Source organism: Oncorhynchus masou, chromosome 3 (assembly GCF_036934945.1).
Source record: "Oncorhynchus masou masou isolate Uvic2021 chromosome 3, UVic_Omas_1.1, whole genome shotgun sequence".
Lineage (NCBI taxonomy): Eukaryota > Metazoa > Chordata > Actinopteri > Salmoniformes > Salmonidae > Oncorhynchus > Oncorhynchus masou.
This window is the reverse complement of record NC_088214.1, coordinates 29,282,232-29,308,039: the sequence shown is the minus strand read 5'-3', so window position 1 is coordinate 29,308,039 and position 25,808 is coordinate 29,282,232. Positions and strand designations below refer to the sequence as shown.

The following is a 25,808-nucleotide window of genomic DNA, read 5'->3' as shown; positions in this document are numbered from 1 at the left end:
AGAGCCCAAGCAGTGCAATACTCTTCAAGAAGGGTCCTATGCACATCGGCGGCTGAATATTTGAATGTCCCAGGCCATGTTCCTCAGCTGTTGGATCACCCATCCTACAGTCAGCAAGATGGAAATGCTGAGGACCGCCTATGAATGAGCCCATCAGTACAGGAGATAACCATGCTAATGATGGTGAGTCTGAAGTACAGATGGAAGCTGAAGATATAGAATGTGGAATGACAGTCATGTGACCCTGACTCTCAGCTGAAGTCAGAAGATCCCAAAATTGAAGTCAGAAGATCCCAAAGAGACAGGAGACTTCCTGAGCGATTGGAGTATGATGAAATTGGGAAACCTCTGACAATCATGTGACCCTGTCTCTTTGGGATCTTCTGACTTCAATTTTGGGATCTTCTGACTTCAGCTGAGAGTCAGGGTCACATGACTGTCATTCCACATTCTATATCTTCAGCTTCCATCTGTACTTCAGACTCACCATCATTAGCATGGTTATCTCCTGTACTGATGGGCTCATTCATAGGCGGTCCTCAGCATTTCCATCTTGCTGACTGTAGGATGGGTGATCCAACAGCTGAGGAACACGGCTTTCCGTCTTTATGACACGCTGTCAGGGTTCCCTTGGGCGTAGCTAGTTACAAGGCAAGGTATTAAGATTTACTATGATCTCCTTTACACAACTAACATCACAGTCTTATCATCACCAAAACATTCTCTTTCATATGGATACATATGAACATAAAGTATGTAAACATCACATATACGGTTGAAGTCGAAGTTTAAATACACTTAGGTTGGAGTCATTAAAACTTGTTTTTCAACCACTCCACAAATGTCATGCTAACAAACTATAGTTTTGGCAAGTCGGTTAGGACATCTACTTTGTGCATGACAAGTCATTGTTCCAACAATTGTTTACAGACAGATTATTTCACTTATATTCACTCTATCACAATTCCAGTGGGACAGATGTTTACATACAAGTTTACATACACTAGGATGACTGTGCCTTTAAACAGCTAGGAAAATGATGTCATGGCGAAGCTTCTGATATGCTAATTGACATAATTTGAGTCAATTGGAGGTGTACCTGTGGATGTATTTCAAGGCCTACCTTCAAACTCTGTGCCTCTTTGCTTGACATCATGGGAAAATCAAAAGAAATCAGCCAAGACCTCAGAAAAATAATTGTAGACCTCTACAAGTCTGGTTCATTCTTGGGAGCAATTTCCAAATGCCTGAAGGTACCACGTTTGTCTGTACAAACAATAGTACGCAAGTATAAACACTATGGGACCACGCAGCCGCCATAACGCTCAGGAAGGAGACGCGTTCTGTCTCCTAGAGATGAACGTACTTTGGTGCGAAAAGTGCATATCAATCACAGAACAACAGCAAAGGACCTTGTGAAGATGCTGGAGGAAACAGGTGCAAAAGTATCTATATCCACAGTAAAAAAGAGTCCTATATCGACATAACCTGAAAGGCCACTCAGCAAGGAAGAAGCCACTGATCCAAAACTGCCATAAATAAGACAGACTACGGTTTGCATCTGCACATGGGGACAAAGATCGTACTTTTTGGAGAAATGTCCTCTGGTCTGATGAAACAAAAATAGAACTGTTTGGCCATAATGACCATCGTTATGTTTGGAGGTAAAAGAGTGATGCTTACAAGCTGAAGAACACCCTCCCAACCATGAAGCACTGGGTTGGCAGCATCATGTTGTGGGGGTGCTTTGCTGCAGGAGGGACTGGTGTGCTTCACAAAATAGATGGCATCATGAGGGAGGAATGTACACAGGAAAATGATGTGGATATATTGAAGCAACATCTCAAGACATCAGTCAGGAAATTAAAGCTTGGATGCAAATGAGTCTTTCAAATGGACAATGACCCCAATAATACTTCCAAAGTTGTGGCAAAACGGCTTAAGGACAAAAAACTCAAGGTATTGGAGTGGCCATCGCAAAGCCCTGACCTCAAACCTTTAGAAAATGTGTGGGCAGAACTGAAAATTTATTAAAGGCAATGCTACCAAATACTAATTGAGTGCATGTAAACTTCTGACCCACTGGGAATGTGATGAAAGAAATAAAAGCTGAAATAAATGATTCTCTCTACTATTATTCTGACATTTCACATTCTTAAAATAAAGTGGTGATCCTAACTGACCTAAGACAGGGAATGTTTACTTGGATTAAATGTCAGGAATTGTGAAAAACTGAGTTTAAATGTATTTGGCTAAGGTGTATGTAAACTTCCGACTTCAACTGAACATTATGAAAACTCGTCAAGATACAATGTTTTCGTGACAACATCCTAATTTAACTTTTAATAATATCATAAAATATACTTTAATTTTCATATTATATCCATCATTGTTACCACCACTTTGGCTGATGAAATATATTGTCCCAAAGTCCATTAATTTGATGTTCTGTAGTTTTTTCGGTTGTAAACTCTTCCTAAGGCACACAGACATTCCAGACTCTCACATTAGAGAACAGAATGGATTTGTGCTGTTACCCTATAATTTACAATGGGCGTGAGATCATTAAAATCCCCCGCCTCCATACCTTTCCCCCTCTGCGGGAGGGAGAGATATATCTGCAGAACTTTGATCCACTGTGACCTGATCCTCACAGGCCAGTCATGATACCTCCTTTGTTTCCCGCATAGCTTGCCTACCTGTTGCTTCTGGCCGAGATGACCAAAACCGGCGATGACAAAGAAGAGGAAGGAAAAGGGACTCCAAGCTAGGCTGAAAAGACAGTCTATGTGGCCTCTTCTTCCTAGTATCCTGATGGCTAATGTCAAATCACTGGAAAATAAACTTGGTGATCTCAGAGTAAGGCATCAATCGCAGAGGGACATCAGGGAATGCTGTGTCTTTGATTTTACTGAGACATGACTTAGGGACAATACACTCAAATTTCTGATAAGAGTCGGGGGGGGGGGTGTATGTTTCCTCATAAACAATTCCTGGTGTACCGAAGTTGAAAACATTGCGAGCTCCTGTTCAGCCCACCTGGAGTTTCTGATGCTAAAATGCTGAACCCACTATTTGCAGATGGAATTCACGTGTTTTTATCACGACTGTGTACTAGAGGGCGATCGATTATGATTTTTCAACGCCGATACCGATACCAATTGTTGTAGGACCAAAAAGCCGATACCGATTAATTGGCCAATTATGTATTTATTTATTTATTTATTTGTAATGTTGACAATTACAACAATACTGAATGAACACTTTTATTTTAACTTAATATAATACATCAATCAAATCAATTTAGCCTCAAATAAATAATGAAACATGTTCAATTTGGTTTAAATATTGCAAAAACAAAGTGTTGGAGAAGAAAGTAAAAGTGCAATTTGTGCCATGTAAAAAAGCTCATGTTTAAGTTCCTTGCTCAGAACATGAGAACATATGAAAGCTGGTGGTTCCTTTTAACATGAGTCTTCAATATTCCGAGGTAAGACATTTTAGGTTGAGGTTATTATAGTATTTATAGGACTATTTCTCTCTATACCATTTGTATTTCATATACCTTTGACTATTGGATGTTCTTACAGGCACTTTAGTATTGCCAGTGTAACAGTATAGCTTCCGTCCCTCTCCTCGCCCCTACCTGGGCTCGAACCAGGAACACATCGACAGCAGCCACCCTCGAAGCATCGTTACCCATCGCTCCACAAAAGCCACGGCCCTTGTAGAGCAAGGGGAACAACTACTCCAAGTCTCAGAACGAGTGACATTTGAAATGCTATTAGCGCTCATCCCGCTAACTAGCCATTTCACATCGGTTACACCAGCTTAATCTCGGGAGTTGATAGGCTTGAAGTCATAAACAGCACAATGCTTGGGGAGGCAGGGTAGCCTAGTGATTAGAGCATTGGACTAGTAACCGAAAGTTTGCAAGTTCAAATCCCAGAGCTGACAAGGTACAATCTGTTGTTCTGCCCCTGAACAGGCAGCTAACCCACTGTTCCTAGGCCGTCATTAAGAATTTGTTCTTAACTGACTTGCCTAGTAAAATAAATATAAAAAAATGTGAAGAGCTGCTGGCAAACCCACAAAAGTGCTGTTTGAATGAATGCTTGATGTTTATGGTTAGGTACATTCGTGCAACAATTATGCTTTTTTCGCAAATGCGCTTTTGTTAAATCATCCCCCTTTTGGCGAAGTTTGCTGTCTTTGTTAGGAAGAAATAGTCTTCTCAGTTCGCAACGGGCCAGGCGGCCCAAACTGCTGCATATACCCTGACTCTGTTGCATAGAACGCAAGAGAAGTGACACAATTTCCCTAGTTAAAAGAAATTCACGTTAGCAGGCAATATTAATTAAATATGCAGGTTTAAAAATATATACTTATGTATTGATTTTAAGAAAGGCATTGTTGTTTATGGTTAGGTACACATTGTTGCAACGACAGTGCTTTTTTCACGAATGCGCTTGTTAAATCACCCGTTTGGCGAAGTAGGTTATGATTCAATGATAAATTAACAGGCACCGCATCGATTATATGCAACGCAGGACAAGCTAGATAAACTAGTAATATCATCAACTATGTGTAGTTAACTAGTGATTATGTTAAGATTTATTGTTTTTTATAAGATACGTTTAATGCTAGCTAGCACCTTACCTTGGCTCCTTGCTGCACTCGCATAACAGGTAGTTAGCCTGCCACGCAGTCTCCTCGTGGAGTGCAATGTAATCGGCCATGATCGGTGCCCAAAAATGCTGATTACCGATTGTTATGAAAACTTGAAATCGGCCCTAATTAATCAGCCATTCCGATGAATCGGTTGACCTCTACTGTGTACATACCACCACAAGCAAACACCAATGTAGCACTCAACGAACTGTACAAGATCATTAGCCAGCAATAATCCTCTCACCCAGAGAAAGTCTTTATTGTCGAGGGTGACTTTAACCAAGCCAAACATATTTCCCCAAAATATCACCAGCAGTGTATCCTTCCCCACAAGAAGATCCGCTGTGCTTAACCACGTATACACAAACATCGAAGATGAAAATCCCCACCCCACTTCGACCAATCAGATAGATTTTCTCTGTTCCTACTCCCCTCTTACAAGCAGCAACTCAAGAGGGAGCCACCAACAAAGAGAATAGTGTGGCGCTGGACAGAGGAGGCAGACTCAATGCTGCTGGATTGTTTTGAAAATACTTATGTCCAAAGATTCATCCACTCAGGACTCATCCATCAACATTCAGGAATGTATATCATCAGTCACAGGCTTCATTAGGAAATGTGTTGATGAGGTTGCACCCACAATAACAATCCAGACATACCCCAACCAAAAACCCTGGATGAACAATACTGAGAGCCCATACTGCAGCATTCAATATCAACAGAACGTACCCCGATGAATCAGTGGAGCACGATGCGTACAAGGCAAGCTGGTACGAGCTCCGCAAATCCATTAGGGACGCAATAAGACAATACAGACTTAAACTTGAATTGATGTTTGACAACTCAGACTTGCGTAGCACGTGGCAAGGACTACAGACTATCACAGACTAAAAAAGGAAAATCCAGCTGTGTGGTGCCCACCGAAAACTCCCAGATGAGCTTAACACATTCTATGCTCGCTTCGAGGCAGACAATACCAAGCCATCCAGATGGACTCTCACTGCTCTGGACGACCAGGTGTTTTCACTCTCCGAGGCTAACGTGAGGAAAACGAGTGAAAATGAGTGAATACACACAAAGCCGCTGGCCCATATGGCATCCCTGCGACCTGACCATCTGGTGGGCGCCTTCTTAGACATTTTCAGGTAATCCCCACTTGCTTGAAAGATACCACCATCGTCCCAGTGGCCAAGAAAAACAAGGTGTCATGGCTAAATGACTATCACCCCATGGCGCTCACCTCGGTCATCATGAAGTGCTTCGAGTGGCTGGTCATGGCCCACAGATCCACGGAAGCTTCCATTTTCATCGCTATTCACACGACTGCAATACATCTGGACCTATGTGGGAATACTCCTCCACACTGACTCTTAAAACCTTTCTGGTGCAGGCGTTCTGCTAGCGACCCACCTCGACAACATCCGGTGAAATTACAGAGTGCGAAATTCAAATGACAGAAATAAGTCATTTTTGACATTCATGAAAATACATCAGAAAAAAGCTTAACTTCTTGTTAATCAAGCCGCTGTGTCAGATTTCTAAAAAAGGCTTTATGGCGAAAGCACACCATGTGATTATCTGAGGACAGTGCCCCGCACACAAAAGGATTAAAAACATTTTTCAACCAGGCAGGTGCGCCACGAAAGTCAGAAATACCAATAAAATAAATGTCTTACCTTTGAAGATCTTCTTCTGTTGGCAGTCCAAAAGGTCCCAGCTACATCACAAATGGTCCTTTTGTTCGATAAAGTCCTTCTTTATATCCCCCAAAACTCAGTTTAGCTGGCGCGCTTCATTCAATAATCCACCGGTTTCCCTCCTTCAAAATGCATACAAATTAATCTCAAACGTTACCAATAAACTTCTCCAAACAAGTCTAACAACGTTTGTAATCAAACCTCAGGTCCCCTAATATGTAAATAAATTATAACATTTAAGACGGAGAATCGTTATTGTCTTTACCGGAGATAAACAACAAAGAACACGCATGAAAACACCACGCGCATGAAAACACTACAGCCAAAATGGGAGCCACTACAAATTCTAGCTAATTTTTCCAAAAACAAGCCTGAAACTCTTTCTAAAGACTGTTGACATCTAGTGGAAGCCCTAGGAACTGCAATCTGTGAGGTTTTCCCTTCATATTAAACATGAGAGACATTGGAAACAGTAGTGGGCTGAAATGTTTTTTTTTCTGGATGGTTTGTCCTCTGGTTTTTGCCTGCCATATAAGTTCTGTTATACTCACAGACATAATTTTAGAGTGTTTTCTATCCAAATCTACCATTATATGCATATCCTAGCTTCTGGGCCTGAGTAACTGGCAGTTTAGTTTGGGCCCGCTTTTCATCCAGACGGAAAAATACTGCCCCCTAGCCCAAAGAGGTTTTAACACAGGGCCCCCCCAGGGGTGTGTCCTCTGTACTCTATCGTACTCCCTGTTCACCCACGACTGCGTGGCTTTGCACAACACCAACTCCATTTTCAAATTTGCTGAGGACAACATGGTTGTAGGCCTGATAACCAACAAAGACGAGTCAGGCTATAGGGAGGAGGTAAGTGAATTGGAATTGCGGTGCCATGAAAACAACCTCTCCCTCAAAGTCAGAAAAACAAAGAGTTGATTGCTGACTTCAGGAAGTTCCTCAGCATCCACATCACCAAGGACTTGTCATGGACCAAAACCACAAACACTCTTGTCATGAAAACGCAACCTCATCTCCACTTCCTAAGGCGGCTGAAGAAATTTGGCATGCTGCCCCGAGTCCTCTCCAAATACTACCACTGCACCACCGAGAGCGTCCTGACTGGTTTCATCTTAGCCTGGTATGGGAATATCTCCGTCCATGACCGCAAGGCCCTCCAGCGGGTGATAAAGATGGCCCAGTACATCACTGGGACCGTGTTCCCACCCATCCAGGACATCTACTCGAAATGGTGCCTGAGGAATGTACGCAGCATCATCATGGTCCCCACACACTCCAGCCACAAGCTGTTCTCTCCCTTACTGTCGGGCAGACGGTACTGGAGCATGAGGTCTGATACCAACAGGCTCAGAAACTGTTTTTGTCTACAAGCCATCAGACTACTGAACACTTGAACTGGACTGACCAACTGCTCTGATTCTCCACACAAGCATCCCCTCCTTCCCCAATACACGTGTAAATGTTGTACTATAAATTGTACCTTTCTGTATTATACCTATGCTCCAATGTTTAATCTATACTACTGCCATTTACTGCATGTTCGTCTTCTTTCTTTTTTTAAAACTATTTAATTTTATATTTCGTTGGACGATGTTTTGCATGCGTATCCCATACAACTAATGAAACTTGAAACTACTTCACCACCTACAGAGGGTCATCATCTACAGCTTCTACAATCACTATCGTTACCTCATCTCTATAGAGGTGGTGCATCGTGGTCGGAACTGAACTGAGATAATTTACTGCACTCACATTTTTTTATTGAGTACACAGTTTATAATTATATTTGTATTACTGTATTGGACAAAACTGTATAATTGTGAATGAATGGTCATGACGGTTGTGATACTCTGTTGTTGTGCATTGCGCTTGGAACATACAATTGCAAGAAAAAGTATGTGAACCCTTTGGAATTACCTGTATTTTTAAATAAATTGGTCACAACAATAGACAAACACAGTGTGCTTAAACTAATAACACACAAATTATTGTATTTTTCTTGTCTATATTGAATACATAATTTAAACATTCACAGTGTATGTTGGAAAATATATGTGAACCCCTAGTCTAATGACTTCTCCAATTGGCTAATTGGAGTCAGGACTCAGCTAACCTGGAGTCCAATCAATGAGACGAGATTGGAGATGTTGGTTAGAGCTGCCCTGCAATATAAAAAAACACTCACAAAATTTGAGTTTGCTATTCACACAATTCCAATTCACTGTATGTGAACCATGCCTCAAAAAAAAGAGATCTCAGAATAACTAAGATTAAGAATTGTTGACTTACATAAAGCTGGAAAGGGTTACAAAAGTATCTCTAAAAGCCTTGATGTTCATCAGTCCATGGTAAGACAAATTGTCTACAAATGGAGATAGTTCAGCACTGTTGCTACTCTCCCTAGGAGTGGCCGTCCTGCAAAGATGACCGCAAGAGCACAGCGCAGAATGCTCAATGAGGTTAAGAAGAATCTTAGTGTCAGCTAAAGACTTACAGAAATCTCTGGAACATGCTAACATCTCTGTTGACGAGTCTACAATAAGTAAACCACTAAACAAGAATGGTGTTCATGGGAGAACACCACGGAAGAAGCCACTGCTGTCCAAAAAAAACAACAACATTTCTGCAAGTCTGAAGTTCGCAAAAGAACACCTGGATGTTCCAAAATATTCTGTGGACAAATTAAACTAAAGTTGAGTTTAACTATGTGTGGAGAAAAAAAGGCACAACACACCAACATCAAAACCTCATCCCAACTGTAAAATATGGTGGAGGGAGCATCATGGTTTGGGGCTGCTTTGCTGCCTCAGGGCCTGGACAGCTTGCTCTCATCAATGGAAAAATGGATTCCCATGTTTATCAAAATATTTTGCAGGAGAATGTAAGGCTATCTGTCTGCCAATTGAAGAACAACAACCCAAAACACAGAAGCAAATTAACAACAGAATGGCTTCAACAGAAGAAAATACAAAAATATGAGTTACAGACGGAATTCAAAATGGATAAAAAATAATAACAATCACAGCCATCTACAATCAATACCACATAATGACAAACAGTGCACATTTATTGAAATACTTAAATATCTCATGTACATAATTATTTACACACCTGATTCAGGACATGTTAGAATCACCTTTAGGAGCTTTGCACACCTTGATTGTACAATATGTGTATATTATTATTATTTTAATTCGTCAAGCTCTATCAAGTTGGTTGTTGATCATTGCTAGACACCATTTCAAGTCTTGCCATAGATTTTCAAGACAATTTAAGTCAAAACATAACTAGGCAACTCAGGAACATTCAATGTCGTCTTGGTAAGTAACTCCATTGTATATTTGGCCTTGTGTTTTGGGTTATTTTCCTGCTGAATGGTGCATTTGTCTGCCAGAGTCTGTTGGAAAGCAGACTCAACCAAGTTTTCCTCTAGGATTTTGCCTGCATTTAGCTCTATTCTGTTTATTTTTATCCTAAAAAACTCCCTAGTCCTTTGCCAATGACAAGCATGCTCATAACATGATGCAGCCACCACCATGCTTGAAAATATGAAGAGTGGTACTCAGTGATGTGTTGTGTTGGATTTGTCCCAAACATAACACTTTGTATTATGGACAAAAAGTTGTATTACTTTAGTGCCAAACAGGATGCATGTTTTGGAATATCTTTTATTCTGTACAGGCTTCCTTCTTTTCACTGTCATTTAGGTTAGTATTGTAGAGTAACTACAATGTTGTTGATCCATCTTCAGTTTTCTCCTATCACAGCCATTCAACTCTGTAACTGTTTTAAAGTCACCATTGGCCTCATGTTGAAATCCCGGAGCGGTTTTGTTCCTCTCTAGCCACTGAGTTAGTAAGGAGTTTGTAGCAACTGGATGTATTGATACACCATCCAAAGTGTAATTAATAACTTTAACATGCTTAAAGGCATATTCAATTAACACTTTTTTTTACCCATCTACCAATAAGTGATCTTCTTTGTGAGGCATTAGAAAACTTCCCTGGTCTTTGTGGTTGATTCTGTGTTTGAAATTCACTGCTCGACTGAGGGACCTTACAAAAAATTGTTTGTGTGGGGTACTGAGATGAGGTAGTCATTTAAAAAATTGTGTTAAACACTATTCTTGCACACAGAGTGAGTCCATGCAACTTATGTGACTTGTTAAGCAATAGTTTAATCCTGAACGTATTTAGGCTTGTCAAAACAAAGACATTTCCTTTCATTTTATATTAATTTATAAAAAATAAAATCAGCATAATTCCACTTTGACATTATGGGGTATGGTGTGTAGGCCAGTGACACAAAATCTCAATTTAATCCATATGTAATTCATTCTGTACCACAACAAAATGTGGAAATGTGTGAATATTTTCTGAAGGCACCCTAACCTGTAACACTGGGGTAAAGTGATCTGTTCTTGTAATTTGTAGTCTATGACATTTCAGATTTACATATGATCATTTTTCACAAAGTGAAAAGTAACTTTAATTGTGTATTTGTGTCTAGTCACCTAATCGTCTAACCTTGCTGTGGGAAGCAGTGACCTTAAACCTAAACTGGATGTACAGTGGGCACGGTGAAATCATACCTCCTGTCCCAGGGCTATTGAGATGTTTTGGTCAGCTCCAAACTATAAAAAGAGCCTACCCTTGATTTCCCGGCAGCACTGCTTGATTACCATTGTCTCCGGCCAGCTGTAAAGAATACCTACAAAAATGCACATTATCTACTCTCTCAGGCGTGTCGGATTTCCTCCCGCTACAAATTACCCTTATTAATTATGGATCAGCTCTAACAGCCCCCTCTCTCTAGCATTCCACCAGAGGACATTGTACAGGAGTGTTTTCTTGTCAGGACTTAGACTCTGTGTAGTTTTGTGCCCTAATGGACACTGGAATGGTACAATCAGTTATTAATGTACGCAATAGTAGAAACCAAAAGATGAGGGTCAGGGGGAAATAGTACATCCTTGACCATGGATTAACGACATCTACTCCTATTTCACACATGCCCCAAAAGTGATTTTTTTCACTACTAATGGACCAAAAATGTGAGTCTATTTTTAAGGATTAGGATATCAAGTGCAAAACAATCTTGCTTTGCCAGATATACCTCTTGGTGGCAGTGTAGACTCAGTCAGTCACAATGCTTAGCCTTCCTTTAATTTCTCTCCTGCAATACACCACTTCTCTCTCTTCACCCCCTCTTCCAAATGACAGGCCTCTCACTTATCATATACTAACCATGATGAGCATACAGTGAAGAGCCTTCAGCGAGAGGAAATAGCTAAGGAACAGGTCCAAACAGCCACTGGTGTTTACTGTTTCTGCTGGTCACATTTGGTTTATATTCCAGAGACTGCCTCTCTTCCCTCCACATAACTTAATTCCCCTTGGTTTTTACATCTTTTTGCACTTACAGCTGCTTGTGGAACTTTTAGAGACCAAATGTATTCTTCAACGTGACCTCTTCAGCATATTCACCTACTCCCGCAACTAAGCACTTGAAAAGGAACATCCCAGAAAGTGTTTGTGAAAAATTACAAAATCATTCATAAAAAATAGTGTATGATGCTAATATAGAATCCAAGCAGACTGTTATGAATGAAAGTAGGATAGAACAGAATAAAAAACAAAGAACACTTAAGTTGTTAAGTTGATTCAGATAATCAACTTAACACCTTTTCTCACAGTGTGGGATAAAAATGATTTGACGTACGCAGGAATCCACTGTAAATGTTTTTTTAATAAAGCCCTTGATGTTGATTTGTATCAGTAGGTAGGGCTAAGAAGCAAATTGAATGCATTTGGTTTTTGTGTTGCGAAAACAATACCAAACCAAAACACTAGAATTATGAATATCTCAGCTTCAGTGGCTATAGAAGATTGCATTGTTTGATCTTCGTAACTGACATACATTATGATCGTGATTTTTTATTTCTTTGTATTTTTGACCCAGTTCTTGGAGCAGTGGTACATGACCTCCAAACAATAAATCTCCGCACAGGAGAACTTTCTGGACTAAGGGCATAGTATTTGCAGAATTACAGAGTGTAAACAATACATCTGTGTCGGCACAGGAGAACTTTCCAGACTAAGGTCAAAGTATTTGTCAGTGTCAATCTTACTTGTGTCAATCTTACCTGTCTGTAAATGTAAGCAGAGTTTGCTGGACCAGATCGCCTGAAAACGCTGGTTGCCTGACAACTCGGTAGATCAGAGGCTGGCAACTGGAGCAGAGAGGATTGTGGGGGCCAGAAGTGAACAGGATAGCATCAATCTCCATCTTCTCATCAAAGGTGCTCAGTTTGACAGCTGCCACCCTTTTTCCGGTGTGCAGACGTAGAGTGAGGGGCACATCACAGAAGACGTGCTGTGGACCCATGTCAAGAGACTCGTCTGTGTCTGTTATTAGCTCGATGTTGGCGATTGCCTGGTTATCTGTAGAGACAACATGGTGGACAATCATCACCTGTATAATCAAGCAGTTCCAGAGAATAATGCATATGCTTATCACTTTATTTATTCATAAACACCTAGAAAAAAATAATACTTGGTATGACTTGACATTACCTGCTAAGATGAACAGCCAAAGAATTATCATTCAGGTAGACACAATGCGTGGCTTGTATTGTGGAGAGTTTCAATAATTGCTAAATGTACACTGTTGTCACGCCATGTTCAAGAATGGCCTTTTTCCCTTCATTCAGATTACAACCTCCCACTTTCGGTTATTTGAAAATGAAAACATCTCCAAAATATCGCTATTTTTAAAACAAGCAATAGAAAGCTTGTTGCAATTTCAATTTAATCCACCAGAAAATACAGAAGGAATATTAGAATAAATATTATGGTTAAACGCAAATAACAAGCAATAGAAAGCTTGTTGCAATTTCAATTTAATCCACCAGAAAATACAGAAGGAATATTAGAATAAATATTATGGTTAAACGCAAATATATTAATTGATAAAAAAAAAATAGGAATGCACGATATATCGGTGAACATATCGGAATCTGACAATATTTGCTAAAAATGTCAACATCGGTATCGGCCCAATGTCTAGTTTATTGCCGATGTACAAAGACGATGTCAAAGCTGACGTACATACCTATATAATGTAGGTACATGGCGTAAAATTTGTGCTACATGTGCAACACAGCATTTCTAACCGAGCCCACAATGTCTACTGTGTGGATCGAGCAGTCAACAAGTCCAGCAGTCAGTTGTAGTAAGAACATTTCAGCGAGACAACTCAAAAGGTGAAATCCATTAACGCCAAGATAATGGAATTCATTGCCCTTGACAATCAACCGTTCTCTGTAGTGGGTGATGTTGGCTTTCGCAACTGGTCGAGCACCGGTACACACTACCAAGTGCGCTATTTTTCAGATGTTGCCCTACCGGAGTTACACAGTAATAGCGTCACTGCTATTAGCTTCACTACATACTATGGAACACCGTTTGGGTCTTTGCTTGTCAAAGAAGATACACGTTGAATAACAATAACACTACTTGACGGGTTAAATAAGCTTTTAATTTGACACAACAAAAAACACAGTTCTATTATAGAATGCTGTTTTCTGGATGTGCACATGAAAGCCAAGTGCCACCACTACTATCAGTAGCACTGTCAAAGCTGTACAAAAAAGTCTGCAAACAAGCAAACACCGGACACGAACGATGTATTTTCAATACCGCATTGGTAATAAAGCATTAATTGTTCGACCGCAACTTCTGGGGTAGCTAGCTAGCTTTAGCTTGGTACCTAGCTAGCACCAATACAACCAGCCTGAAAACAATGACCAATAGAAACTGCAGTCATTTTCATTATTCTTAGCAATGATTTAGGAATCCTTGTAAATAAGTATTAGCTAGGTAGCCACTTGTTGTTCGCCTATTGAAATTGAACTTCAGTTCGTGAAAATAAATAGCTAGCCAGCTACTTAACCCTGTTGCCCAAAGCTAACATTATAAGCAGCCAGCTTGCTTCATCTGGCTAGTGAGGCTTGACCGGACCGGGTTTTGTGAAGCTAGCCACAATAAGGATGACACCCACAGTACACAACTGTGAAGAGTTAACACAAATATTAGCGTTGTAGCTCTTATCGTGGGACTGTGACTGTGTCACCCCCCCAGTCAGCCTATTGTGTGTATTGACATTCATATTGCACTGTGCCGCTTTACCTAAGGATTGGGGATAAATTAAATGGGGTAACAGTCTACTCAATGCCCTGTATATTTTTTCCCAACATCCTCCTCAGAGTTATCAGACTCCAAAACATCCACGCAGTATTGTTTTTCCTCTGGAATAGTGTTCAATACACAGAGTAGGTTGACAATAGATGTGGCTCAATTCACAGTTGTTTCACAGTCCCGCAATAAGAGTAACGTTCTCTGGGTGTCACTGAGTAGACTGATAACCCATTGATCCACAATCCATAGGTAAGGCTGTACAGAGAAGTAAGAATGCCCCCAATACAATTCTGAAGTTTAATACATACAGTGTGATTTCAACAGATTTTTGTCAAATTAACAAATGATTGTCTTTTGTTAATTTTATATGTCAACATTCCAACCTTGTTTAGCATGATCTATTAAATTATGGCATAATTCTACTATTTGTTTTAATTCACATCACTGGCAATTACATACTTTTATTTTGAAGGCTAACCAAATAGTGTTATTTTGACATGTATCTGTTTTGACATGCAAAGACCCAAACGGCGTTCAATAGAAATCCAGGTTGAGAATGAAACGACTGAAGAAATGAACAACAAAACAGCAATGCAAGTAAGTGAAATAAATAGGCTTTGATTATGTTTTACTGGTAATGGGGACATACGTAAATGCCAACAAATAACTTTTTGGTCAGTGTGGTGTATGTGTGTAACATTTATTTAACTAGGCAAGACAGTTATTAACAAATTATTATTTGCTGCCTAGAAGGCCAGCATCACGGAGTTGCCTCTTCTCTGTTGACATTGAGACTGGTGTTTTGCGGGTACAATTTAATGAAGCTACCAGTTGAGGACATGTGAGGGGTCTGACACTCTAATGTACTTGTCCTCTTGCTCAGTTGTGCATCGGGGCCTCCCATTCCTCTTTCTATTCTGGTTAGAGCAGTTTGCGCTGTTCTGTGAAGGGAGTAGTACACAATTTCTCACATGTAATAGCTTTAATTTCTCAGAACAAGAATAGACTGAAGACTTTCAGAAGGTTCTTAGATTCTGTCCATTTTGAGCCTGTAATCGAACCCTCAAAAGCTGATGACAACTAGTCTAAAGAAGGCTAGTTTTATTGCTTCTTTAATCAGGACAATAGTTTTCAGCTGTGGTAACATGATTGCAAAATAGTTTTCTAATGATAAACTTGGATCAGCTAAGACAACGTGCCATTGGAACACAGGGGCGATGGTTGCTGATAATAGGCCTCTGTACGCCTATGTAGATATTCCATTAAAAAATCTGCCGTTTCCAGCTACAATAGTCATTTACAACATTAACAATGTCTACACTGTATTTCTGATCAATTTGACGTTATTTTAATGGACAAAAAATGTGCTTTTCTTTCAAAAACAAGGACATTTCTAAGTGACTTAAACTTTTGAACGGAGGTGTATGTAGTTTGTTTTTGTCCCAGGTTCAGGAAAGGCTTAAAAAATGCAACATCTCCTTGGAGCTAACTCTGAAAATAGGACTGCTGGGTGATTCGATAAGCCATAATCAAACGATAAATAACATAATAATACTATTAGCAAATGTGTTTATCTTCCATGTACAATCTGTAGAAACTATGAGAATAGAAAGGTTCAGAACTTTTGTGAAACATCACAGCACAATGGAAAAATATATGGCAACTAGGAATCAAAATGGGATGGTGTTCAGAGATAGATGGCAGGGGTTGAGGTTAGCTGAAGGCTGGGACTAAAAACAAATAAAAAAGAACTCATGTAAAATATACTGTCCGTGAAATGTATGTAGTATGTATCAGCTGGAAGTGGAAGCCTAACTATTGTATTCCATTAGTTTACTCCAATTAGGGGAGGGGTGGTAGGGTTTGGGTAAAATAATAAAGAAGGAAAATACATATAATTAGTGTACTCCAATTTGGGGAAGGATGGTAGGGTTAGGGGAAAATATATATATATATAGACTTTTTCCACATTTTGTTACGTGACACCCTTATTCTAAAAAAAAGTCTACACACAATAGCCCATAATGAAAAAGCAAAAACAGGTAAAAAGAAACAAAAACAGAAATACCTTATTTACATAAGTATTCAGACACTTTGCTATGAGACAAGAAATTGAGCTCAGGTGCATCCTGTTTCCATTGATCATCCTTGAGATGTTTCTACAACTTGATTGGAGTCCAGGAAATTCAATTGATTGGAAATGATTTGGAAAGGCACATACAGTGTCTTGCGAAAGTATTCGGCCCCCTTGAACTTTGCGACCTTTTGCCACATGTCAGGCTTCAAACATAAAGATATAAAACTGTATTTTTTTGTGAAGAATCAACAACAAGTGGGACACAATCATGAAGTGGAACGACATTTATTGGATATTTCAAACTTTTTTAACAAATCAAAAACTGAAAAATTGGGCATGCAAAATTATTCAGCCCCCTTAAGTTAATACTTTGTAGCGCCACCTTTTGCTGCGATTACAGCTGTAAGTCGCTTGGGGTATATCTCTATCAGTTTTGCACATCGAGAGACTGACATTTTTTCCCATTCCTCCTTGCAAAACAGCTCGAGCTCAGTGAGGTTGGATGGAGAGCATTTGTGAACAGCAGTTTTCAGTTCTTTCCACAGATTCTCGATTGGATTCAGGTCTGGACTTTGACTTGGCCATTCTAACACCTGGATATGTTTATTTTTGAACCATTCCATTGTAGATTTTGCTTTATGTTTTGGATCATTGTCTTGTTGGAAGACAAATCTCCATCCCAGTCTCAGGTCTTTTGCAGACTCCATCAGGTTTTCTTCCAGAATGGTCCTGTATTTGGCTCCATCCATCTTCCCATCAATTTTAACCATCTTCCCTCTCCCTGCTGAAGAAAAGCAGGCCCAAACCATGATGCTGCCACCACCATGTTTGACAGTGGGGATGGTGTGATCAGGGTGATGAGCTGTGTTGCTTTTACGCCAAACATAACGTTTTGCATTGTTGCCAAAAAGTTCAATTTTGGTTTCATCTGACCAGAGCACCTTCTTCCACATGTTTGGTGTGTCTCCCAGGCGGCTTGTGGCAAACTTTAAACTACACTTTTTATGGATATCTTTAAGAAATGGCTTTCTTCTTGCCACTCTTCCATAAAGGCCAGATTTGTGCAATATACGACTGATTGTTGTCCTATGGACAGAGTCTCCCACCTCAGCTGTAGATCTCTGCAGTTCATCCAGAGTGATCATGGGCCTCTTGGCTGCATCTCTGATCAGTCTTCTCCTTGTATGAGCTGAAAGTTTAGAGGGACGGCCAGGTCTTGGTAGATTTTCAGTGGTCTGATACTCCTTCCATTTCAATATTATCGCTTGCACAGTGCTCCTTGGGATGTTTAAAGCTTGGGAAATCTTTTTGTATCCAAATCCGGCTTTAAACTTCTTCACAACAGTATCTCGGACCTGCCTGGTGTGTTCCTTGTTCTTCATGATGCTCTCTGCGCTTTTAACGGACCTCTGAGACTATCACAGTGCAGGTGCATTTATACGGAGACTTGATTACACACAGGTGGATTGTATTTATCATCATTAGTCATTTAGGTCAACATTGGATCATTCAGAGATCCTTACTGAACTTCTGGAGAGAGTTTGCTGCACTGAAAGTAAAGGGGCTGAATAATTTTGCGCGCCCAATTTTTCAGTTTTTGATTTGTTAAAAAAGTTTGAAATATCCAATAAATGTCGTTCCACTTCATGATTGTGTCCCACTTGTTGTTGATTCTTCACAAAAAAATACAGTTTTATATCTTTATGTTTGAAGCCTGAAATGTGGCAAAAGGTCGCAAAGTTCAAGGGGGCCGAATACTTTTGCAAGGCACTGTATCTGTCTATATAAGGTCCCAAGGTTGACAGTGCACGTCAGAGCAAAATCCAAGCCATGAGGTTGAAGAAATTGGCCATCGAGCTCCGAGACAGGATCATGTCGAGGCACAGCTCTGGGGAAGGGTACCAAAAAATGTCTGCAACATTGAAGATCCCCAAGAACACTTGCCTCCATCATTCTTAAATGGAAGAAGTTTGGAACCACCAAGACTCTTCCTAGAGCTGGCCGTCAGGCCAAACTGAGCAATCGGGGGAGAAGGGCTTTAGTCAGGGTGGTGACCAAGAACACGATGGTCGTTCTGACAAAGCTACAGAGTTCCTCTGTGGAGATGGGATAACCTTCCATCTCTGCAGCACTCCACCAATAAGACATTTATGGTAGAGTGGCCAAACGGAAGCCACTCCTCAGTAAAAGGCACATTTTGCCAAAAGGTTTGCCAAAAGGTTTGCCAAAAGGTACCTGAAAGATTCTCAGACCATGAGAAACAATATTCTCTGGTCTGATGAAACCAAGATTGAACTCTTTGGCCTGAATGCCAAGCATCACGTCTGGAGGAAACCTGGCAACATCCCTACGGTGAAGCATGATGGTGGCAGGATCATGCTGTGAGGATGATTTTTAGCGGCAGGGACTGGGAGACTAGTCAGGATCTCGGGAAAGATGAACGGAGCAAAGTACGAGAGATCCTTGATGAAAACCTGCTCCAGAGCTTTCCTTCTAAATGCATTTGAGCCAATCAGTTGTGTTGTGACAAGGTAGGGGTGGTATACAGAAGATATCCCTATTTGGTAAAAGATCATGTCCATTTTATGGCAAGGCGCGGGTCAAATAAGCAAGAGAAACGAGAGTCCATCATTATTTTAAGACATGAATTTCAAGAACTTTGAAAGTTTCAAGTACAGTTGCAAAAACAATCAAGCACTATGATTAAACTGACTCCCATGTGGACCGCCACAGGAAAGGAAAACCCAGAATTACCTCTGCTGCAGAGGATAAGTTCATTAGAGTTAACTGCACATCAGATTGCAGCTCAAATAAATGCTTCACAGAGTTCAAGTTACAGACACATCTCAACTGTTCAGAGGAGACTGCATGAATCAGGCCTTCATGGTTAAATTGCTGCAATTGGTCTGATGAGTCCAAATTTGAGATTTTTGGTTCCAACCGCCATGTCTTTGTGAGATGCAGAGTAGGTGAACGGATGAACTCCACATGTGTGGTTCCCACCGTGAAGCATGGAGGAGGTGTGATGGTATGGGAGTACTTTGCTGGTGAGAGTGTCAGTGATTCAAGTCACACTTAACCAGCATGGCTACCACAGCATTCTGCAGCAAAATGCCATCCACTTAGTGGGACTATTATTTGTTTTTCAACAGGACAATGACCCAAAACAAAGGGCTATTTGAAAGAGAGTGATGGTGTTGCATCAGATGACCTGGCCTCCAGAATTACCCAACATCAACTGAATTGAGATGGTTTTGGATGAGTTGAACTGCAGAGTGAAGGAAAAGCAGCCAACAAGTGCTCAGCATATGTGGGAACTCCTTTAAGGCTGTTGGAAAAACATTCCTCATGAAGCTGGTTGAGAGAATGCCAAGAGTGTGCAAAGCTGTCATCAAGGCAAAGGGTGGCAACTTTCAATAATCTAAAATTTGTTTTGATTTGAACCCAAACTATTTTTGGGTTACTACATGATTCCATATGTGTTATTTCATAGGTCTGTTGTCTTCACTGTTATTATACAATGTAGAAAAATGTACAAATAAATAAAAAGTAGGTGTGTTGTTGTGTTCAAAATGTTTATATATATATATATATATATATATATATATATATATATATATATATATATATATATATATATATGTACAGTGAGGGAAAAAGTATTTGATCCACTGCTAATTTTGAGAGACAGAATAACAGTGAGAGACAGAATAACAATAAAAGAATCCAGGAAAACGCATGTCAAAAATGCAAATCAATTTATAACATTTTTTTACATGCATTTTTATGGATTTTTTGTTGTTGTTATCTGTCTCTCACTGTTCAAATAAACCTACCATTAAAATTATAAACTGATAATTTCTTTGTCAGTGGGAAAACTTACAAAATCAGCAGGGGATCAAATACTTTTTTCCTTTTTTTATATACACTGCTCAAAAAAATAAAGGGAACACTTAAACAACACAACTCCAAGTCAATCACACGTCTGTGAAATCAAACTGTCCACTTAGGAAGCAACACTGATTGACAATACATTTCACATGCGGTTGTGCAAATGGAATAAACAACAGGTGGAAATTATAGGCAATTCGCAAGACACCCCCCAATAAAGGAGTGGTTCTGCAGGTGGTGACCACAGACCACTTCTCAGTTCCTATGCTTCCTGGCTGATGTTTTGGTAATTTTTGAATGCTGGCGGTGCTTTCACTCTAGTGGTAGCATGAGACGGAGTCTACAACCCACACAAGTGGCTCAGGTAGTGCAGCTCATCCAGGATGGCACATCAATGCGAGCTGTGGCAAGAAGGTTTGCTGTGTCTGTCAGCGTAGTGTCCAGAGCATGGAGGCGCTACCAGGAGACAGGTCAGTACATCAGGAGACGTGGAGGAGGCCGTAGGAGGGCAACAAACCAGCAGCAGGACTGCTACCTCCACCTTTGTGCAAGGAGGAACAGGAGGAGCACTGCCAGAGCCCTGCAAAATTACCTCCAGCAGGCCACAAATGTGCATGTGTCTGCTCAAACGGTCAGAAACAGACTCCATGAGGGTGGTATGAGGGCCCGACGTCCACAGGTGGGGGTTATGCTTACAGCCCAACACCGTGCAGGACGTTTGGCATTTGCCAGAGAACACCAAGATTGGCAAATTTGCCACTGGCGCCCTGTGCTCTTCACAGATGAAAGCAGGTTCACACTGAGCACATGTGACAGATGTGACAGAGTCTGGAGACGCCGTGGGGAACGTTCTGCTGCCTGCAACATGCTCCAGCATGACCGGTTTGGCGGAGGGTCAGTCATGTTGTGGGGTGGCATTTCTTTGGGGGGCCGCACAGCCCTCCATGTGCTCACCAGAGGTAGCCTAACTGCCATTAGGTACCGAGATGAGATCCTCAGACCCCTTGTGAGACCATATGCTGGTGCGGTTGGCCCTGGGTTCCTCCTAATGCAAGACAATGCTAGACCTCATGTGGCTGGAGTGTGTCAGCAGTTCCTGCAAGAGGAAGGCATTAATGCTATGGACTGGCCCGCCCGTTCCCCAGACCTGAATCCAATTGAGCTTATACAGGTCATACAGGCACGTGGAGGCCACACACACTACTGATCCTCATTTTGACTTGTTTTAAGGACATTACATCAAAGTTGGATCAGCCCGTAGTGTAGTTTTCCACTTTAATTTTGAGTGTGACTCCAAATCCAGACCTCCATGGGTTGATAAATTTGATTTCCATTGATAATTTGTGTGATTTTGTTGTCAGCATATTCAACTATGTAAAGAAAAAGTATTTAATAAGAATATTTAATTCATTCAGATCTAGGATGTGTTATTTTAGTGTTCCCTTTATTATTTTGAGCAGTGTGTATATATATATATGCTGTTGGAAACCACTAGAATGAACCCGGGACCCACCGGCTGAGACGTATGTGACCCACACAGTGAGGCTGTCAGGGACCACAGGGTGGAGGAAGCGCAGCATCAGGACGCAGCCCTCGGTTTCAGGGCAGGGAGACGTCACATTGGCATCATACAGGCTGAGCTCTGGACTCCAGGCCTGTAGGCTGGGCTCACATGGCTGGTATACATCTGGAGGGCCTGTAAACACACACACACACATCTTGTTTTACAATATATATATGCCTTTTGGGAAGCAACTAAAATACGGGCACAGTTACAACTGATCTAGCAGATCAACCCAGTATCACAGATTATTGTGAAATAGACACAAATTGCTTATTGGAAATTTGTGAGAGGCACATGAAAACGCAGTACACAACTTTGTATACAATGCATTTCAATCAAAGATTGAAGACAGAAACGATAGGAGGGAGGTTGGTCAGGGAGGGCAGCTGGGTGTATAACACGACCATCTAGCTACCCAAATGTTGTATGTTCGGATCACGTCATGGACTTCTAATTAGCAACTTTGTAACAACTTACTACTTTTTAACAAATTAGCTAGAATGCTAGCTAACCCTAACCCTACCTCATTAATTACTTAGCTAGCATGTTACCTAACCTTAACCCTTAGCTTACAGTATCTAATGATAGCCACATAGCTAGGCTAGCTAATATTAGCCACCTAGCTAACATTAGCCACAACAGATTGGAATTCATGTAATCTTCCTGAATGTGTTAAGAAGGAAGAAAATTGTGTAATACACACAAAATGTGTTGTGAAGATACATTTTAAATGTAACCTTTATTTAACTAGGCAAGTCATATAAGAACAAAAAACAACTGTCCAGTGAAAATGTCACTTTTAAAAGTTCATATTCTGTTAACTCATACCCAGATAATGTTTTTGACTAGTTCAATACTCATATTTGTGGCCAAAGCATAAATTGGAGAAAAACTTTTTTTTTTTTAAAACCCACCCCAAACTTCTCTCAAACGGACTGTTTCAAAAATGCTTGCTATTTCCTCATAGAGGATGAAGTCATCCAACTGGCCAATCAGCGGTCTACTCACATTAATATTTTTAATGACCGGTATATGCCTACACCATTCTGTTGTTGGGGTATGCAGATACTATTCCAACACAGAAAAGCTGCTTTTTAACATACTTAATTACCATTGTTTGGAAGGAAAACTATTTCACTCATATTGTAATTAATTATAGGGCATATTTTATAGAAATCTGTAAACACTGGACTGTTACCGTTAACTGATGACATACAACTTACATGCCCAATTGGTTTAAAAGGTAGGAACGTTACATTATTCTTTGTCTTTAAATGGGGCATCAGCAGTTGCTACATCCATTTTTGGACATATAAATCAAATATATGTACCCATTGATGTTTGAAGAATATAACTTATAAATGCCTCATGAGCATAGATCAACCGTCGTACTCCATCAGAACCCAAAATAGAAGCTTTTTTTACTCCAATGTTTATAAACAAAATAAATAGGGGAAAAAATACTATACATCCTAACAAAACATGGTTCAAACTATAATGCTGATATCATGAATGATCGGTCTTTGCATCCACAGCTCTAAGCATTTGAGAGTAGTTACAGTTTTTCCAGCCCCATCCCTCAGCTTTTTACCGAAACAGATAGTACACTTAATTGTTTCTACTGCTGATTGACACTTTAAGTAGTGTACTATCTCTCAGTTTGTTTTATGATTTCGAATCACTGAAAAACCATTACTGTACTATTATTAAAGAATAGGGCTACTGGAGAGTACCAGTGACGGGAGAGAGCTTGGGAAAATCACACTACCTGGCTGTGGACTGGACTGGTCTTCCCCAAGCCACCCTCTAGTACACAACATACCCAGGTGCAATTTCGCACAGGAAAGAAATCCATGCCGTAACAATGTATAAAGCATGTTCATTTCCTCTGTGGTACAAATGGGAAAAGTAGCAGGTAGTATGTCTCAGCAGAGCCCTGAACTAAACTGTTGGATGGTGAGAGGGACAGAGCCTGCAGCGGTAGCCCCAGCCAGCCAATGCCTGAACATCCACAACTTCCACAGCTTCTGCTATTTGCACCCAATGTGGCTCCTTCACATGTGTGGATTTTTTCAGGGTAAACATCAGCACGCCAAGTCAAACCATAAAACTAAATTGGTCAGATAAACAGAGAAAGGCCTCAACACACAGGCCCAGATTAATCGCTGTATCAGATGTGGCAAACGGCTCCCACAGGAAAGGCTAGTGCTTCAAGATCTTAGTGTATCATCCTTCCTGCTTTCAGCAACTTAACAATGCCACTACTTTTCCCTTTCTCAAGATGAAATAGACTCCCCAGGTTTGGAAATGCATGCTTGGGTTTCAGTGGAGGAACACATCAAAGGGAAGATCTGTTTCTGTGAAAAGAACGAGGTATACACTATGTTGTATGCATTTTTTATTAATTCAGTCAATGTTTAAAACTTAACTAAATCAATTTTGAGGCCTAACAATTTAGAGGCCTAACAGTTGAATTCATTTGTAAAAGGGTAACAATGGTACTGGGGTGGAACATTTGGACTTGTTTTCATATAGGCTGTGCTCTAATGCAACGTGCGTTGTAGCGAAGTGCACCATTTTAATGGCAATTTACGCTTGAACCAACATGTGCAGCGTTTATCATGAATACAATCCCTGCAAACATCTTCGAAAATGGCTTTAAAAAAATTGCAAAAAGAATTGTCATCTGTATGGTGTGCTGCACTATAACGTGATTGCATTTAATCCCGCCCTAATCAACCTTAACTTATTTTCCTGTTAAACCTAGAATCAGCAGTTATGAGGTATGAGCCTTGAGAAATGTAACCACTCTCAAATTCAGAGTCAGAGCTATGGATGCAAGGACTGACCATTCATGTTATCAAAATTATCGTTTTAACCATGTTTTGAGGTTATAAAGTGTTTGTTTACATTTACGTTGTTTACAAACATTGGAGTATTATATTTTGGGTTCTGATGGGGTACAACAGTTGATCTAAGCTCATGAGGCATTTATAAGTTATATTCTTCAATAATCAATGGGTAAATATAATACATTTGTTTATGTCCAAAAATGGATGTAGCAACTGCAGATTTCCCCTTTAAGGGGAGGGAACACAGCCACCTCGCTCTCCAACCAATTTCCATTTCCATTTTAATCATGTAGCAGACGCTTTTATCCAGAGTGACTTACAGTAGTGTGTGCATACATATTCATATTTTTCATATGTATCATTTAGGGGCAAATTTATTGAATAGGAAATTCAGCAACTCTTAGAGGAACGTTGAAATTGATAAAAATGCTTCTTTATTGTTAAACATAAAACCAACGTATTTCATAAACAGTTTTACAGACTGAATGGCCTCCAATGGGTTCAGGAACCAATCACATGGGAATACAAAACAAAACATAATTTGATTTGATTTGTCAATGAGTTGAATTTATTTTCTTCTTTACAACTAATTTACCAATCACATAATGTTTTGTTTTGTATTCCCATTGTGATTGGTCCCTGAACCCATTTGAAATATACCTAAGCCTCCTTTATTTTTAAATCTATAAAACTCTTAATTTCCTGTTCTAAAATAAGTTCTCAAGACCCACGAGTGAACACCTGGCTTACACATGGACAAGCAGGTAAGATGACTCTCTTCCCCACATAAATTACACTATAGTACACAACAAAAGCCAACAGACTGTGTCTCTTCCCAGAACTGTGGAT

General features: G+C 40.2%; 1 protein-coding gene across 1 annotated transcript in view; it reads right to left on the bottom strand.

Annotated features, from left to right (window-relative positions):
• Positions 1–25,808, bottom strand: part of LOC135514181 (pappalysin-2-like) — an 88,111-nt gene that overhangs the window by 44,120 nt on the left and 18,183 nt on the right. The window contains exons 7-8 of the mRNA XM_064937467.1: positions 22,057–22,239; positions 12,523–12,820 (exon numbers count right to left, since the gene is read on the bottom strand). Coding sequence (XP_064793539.1) covers positions 12,523–12,820; positions 22,057–22,239 — 481 coding nt within the window. The remainder of the gene's footprint in view (positions 1–12,522; positions 12,821–22,056; positions 22,240–25,808) is intronic.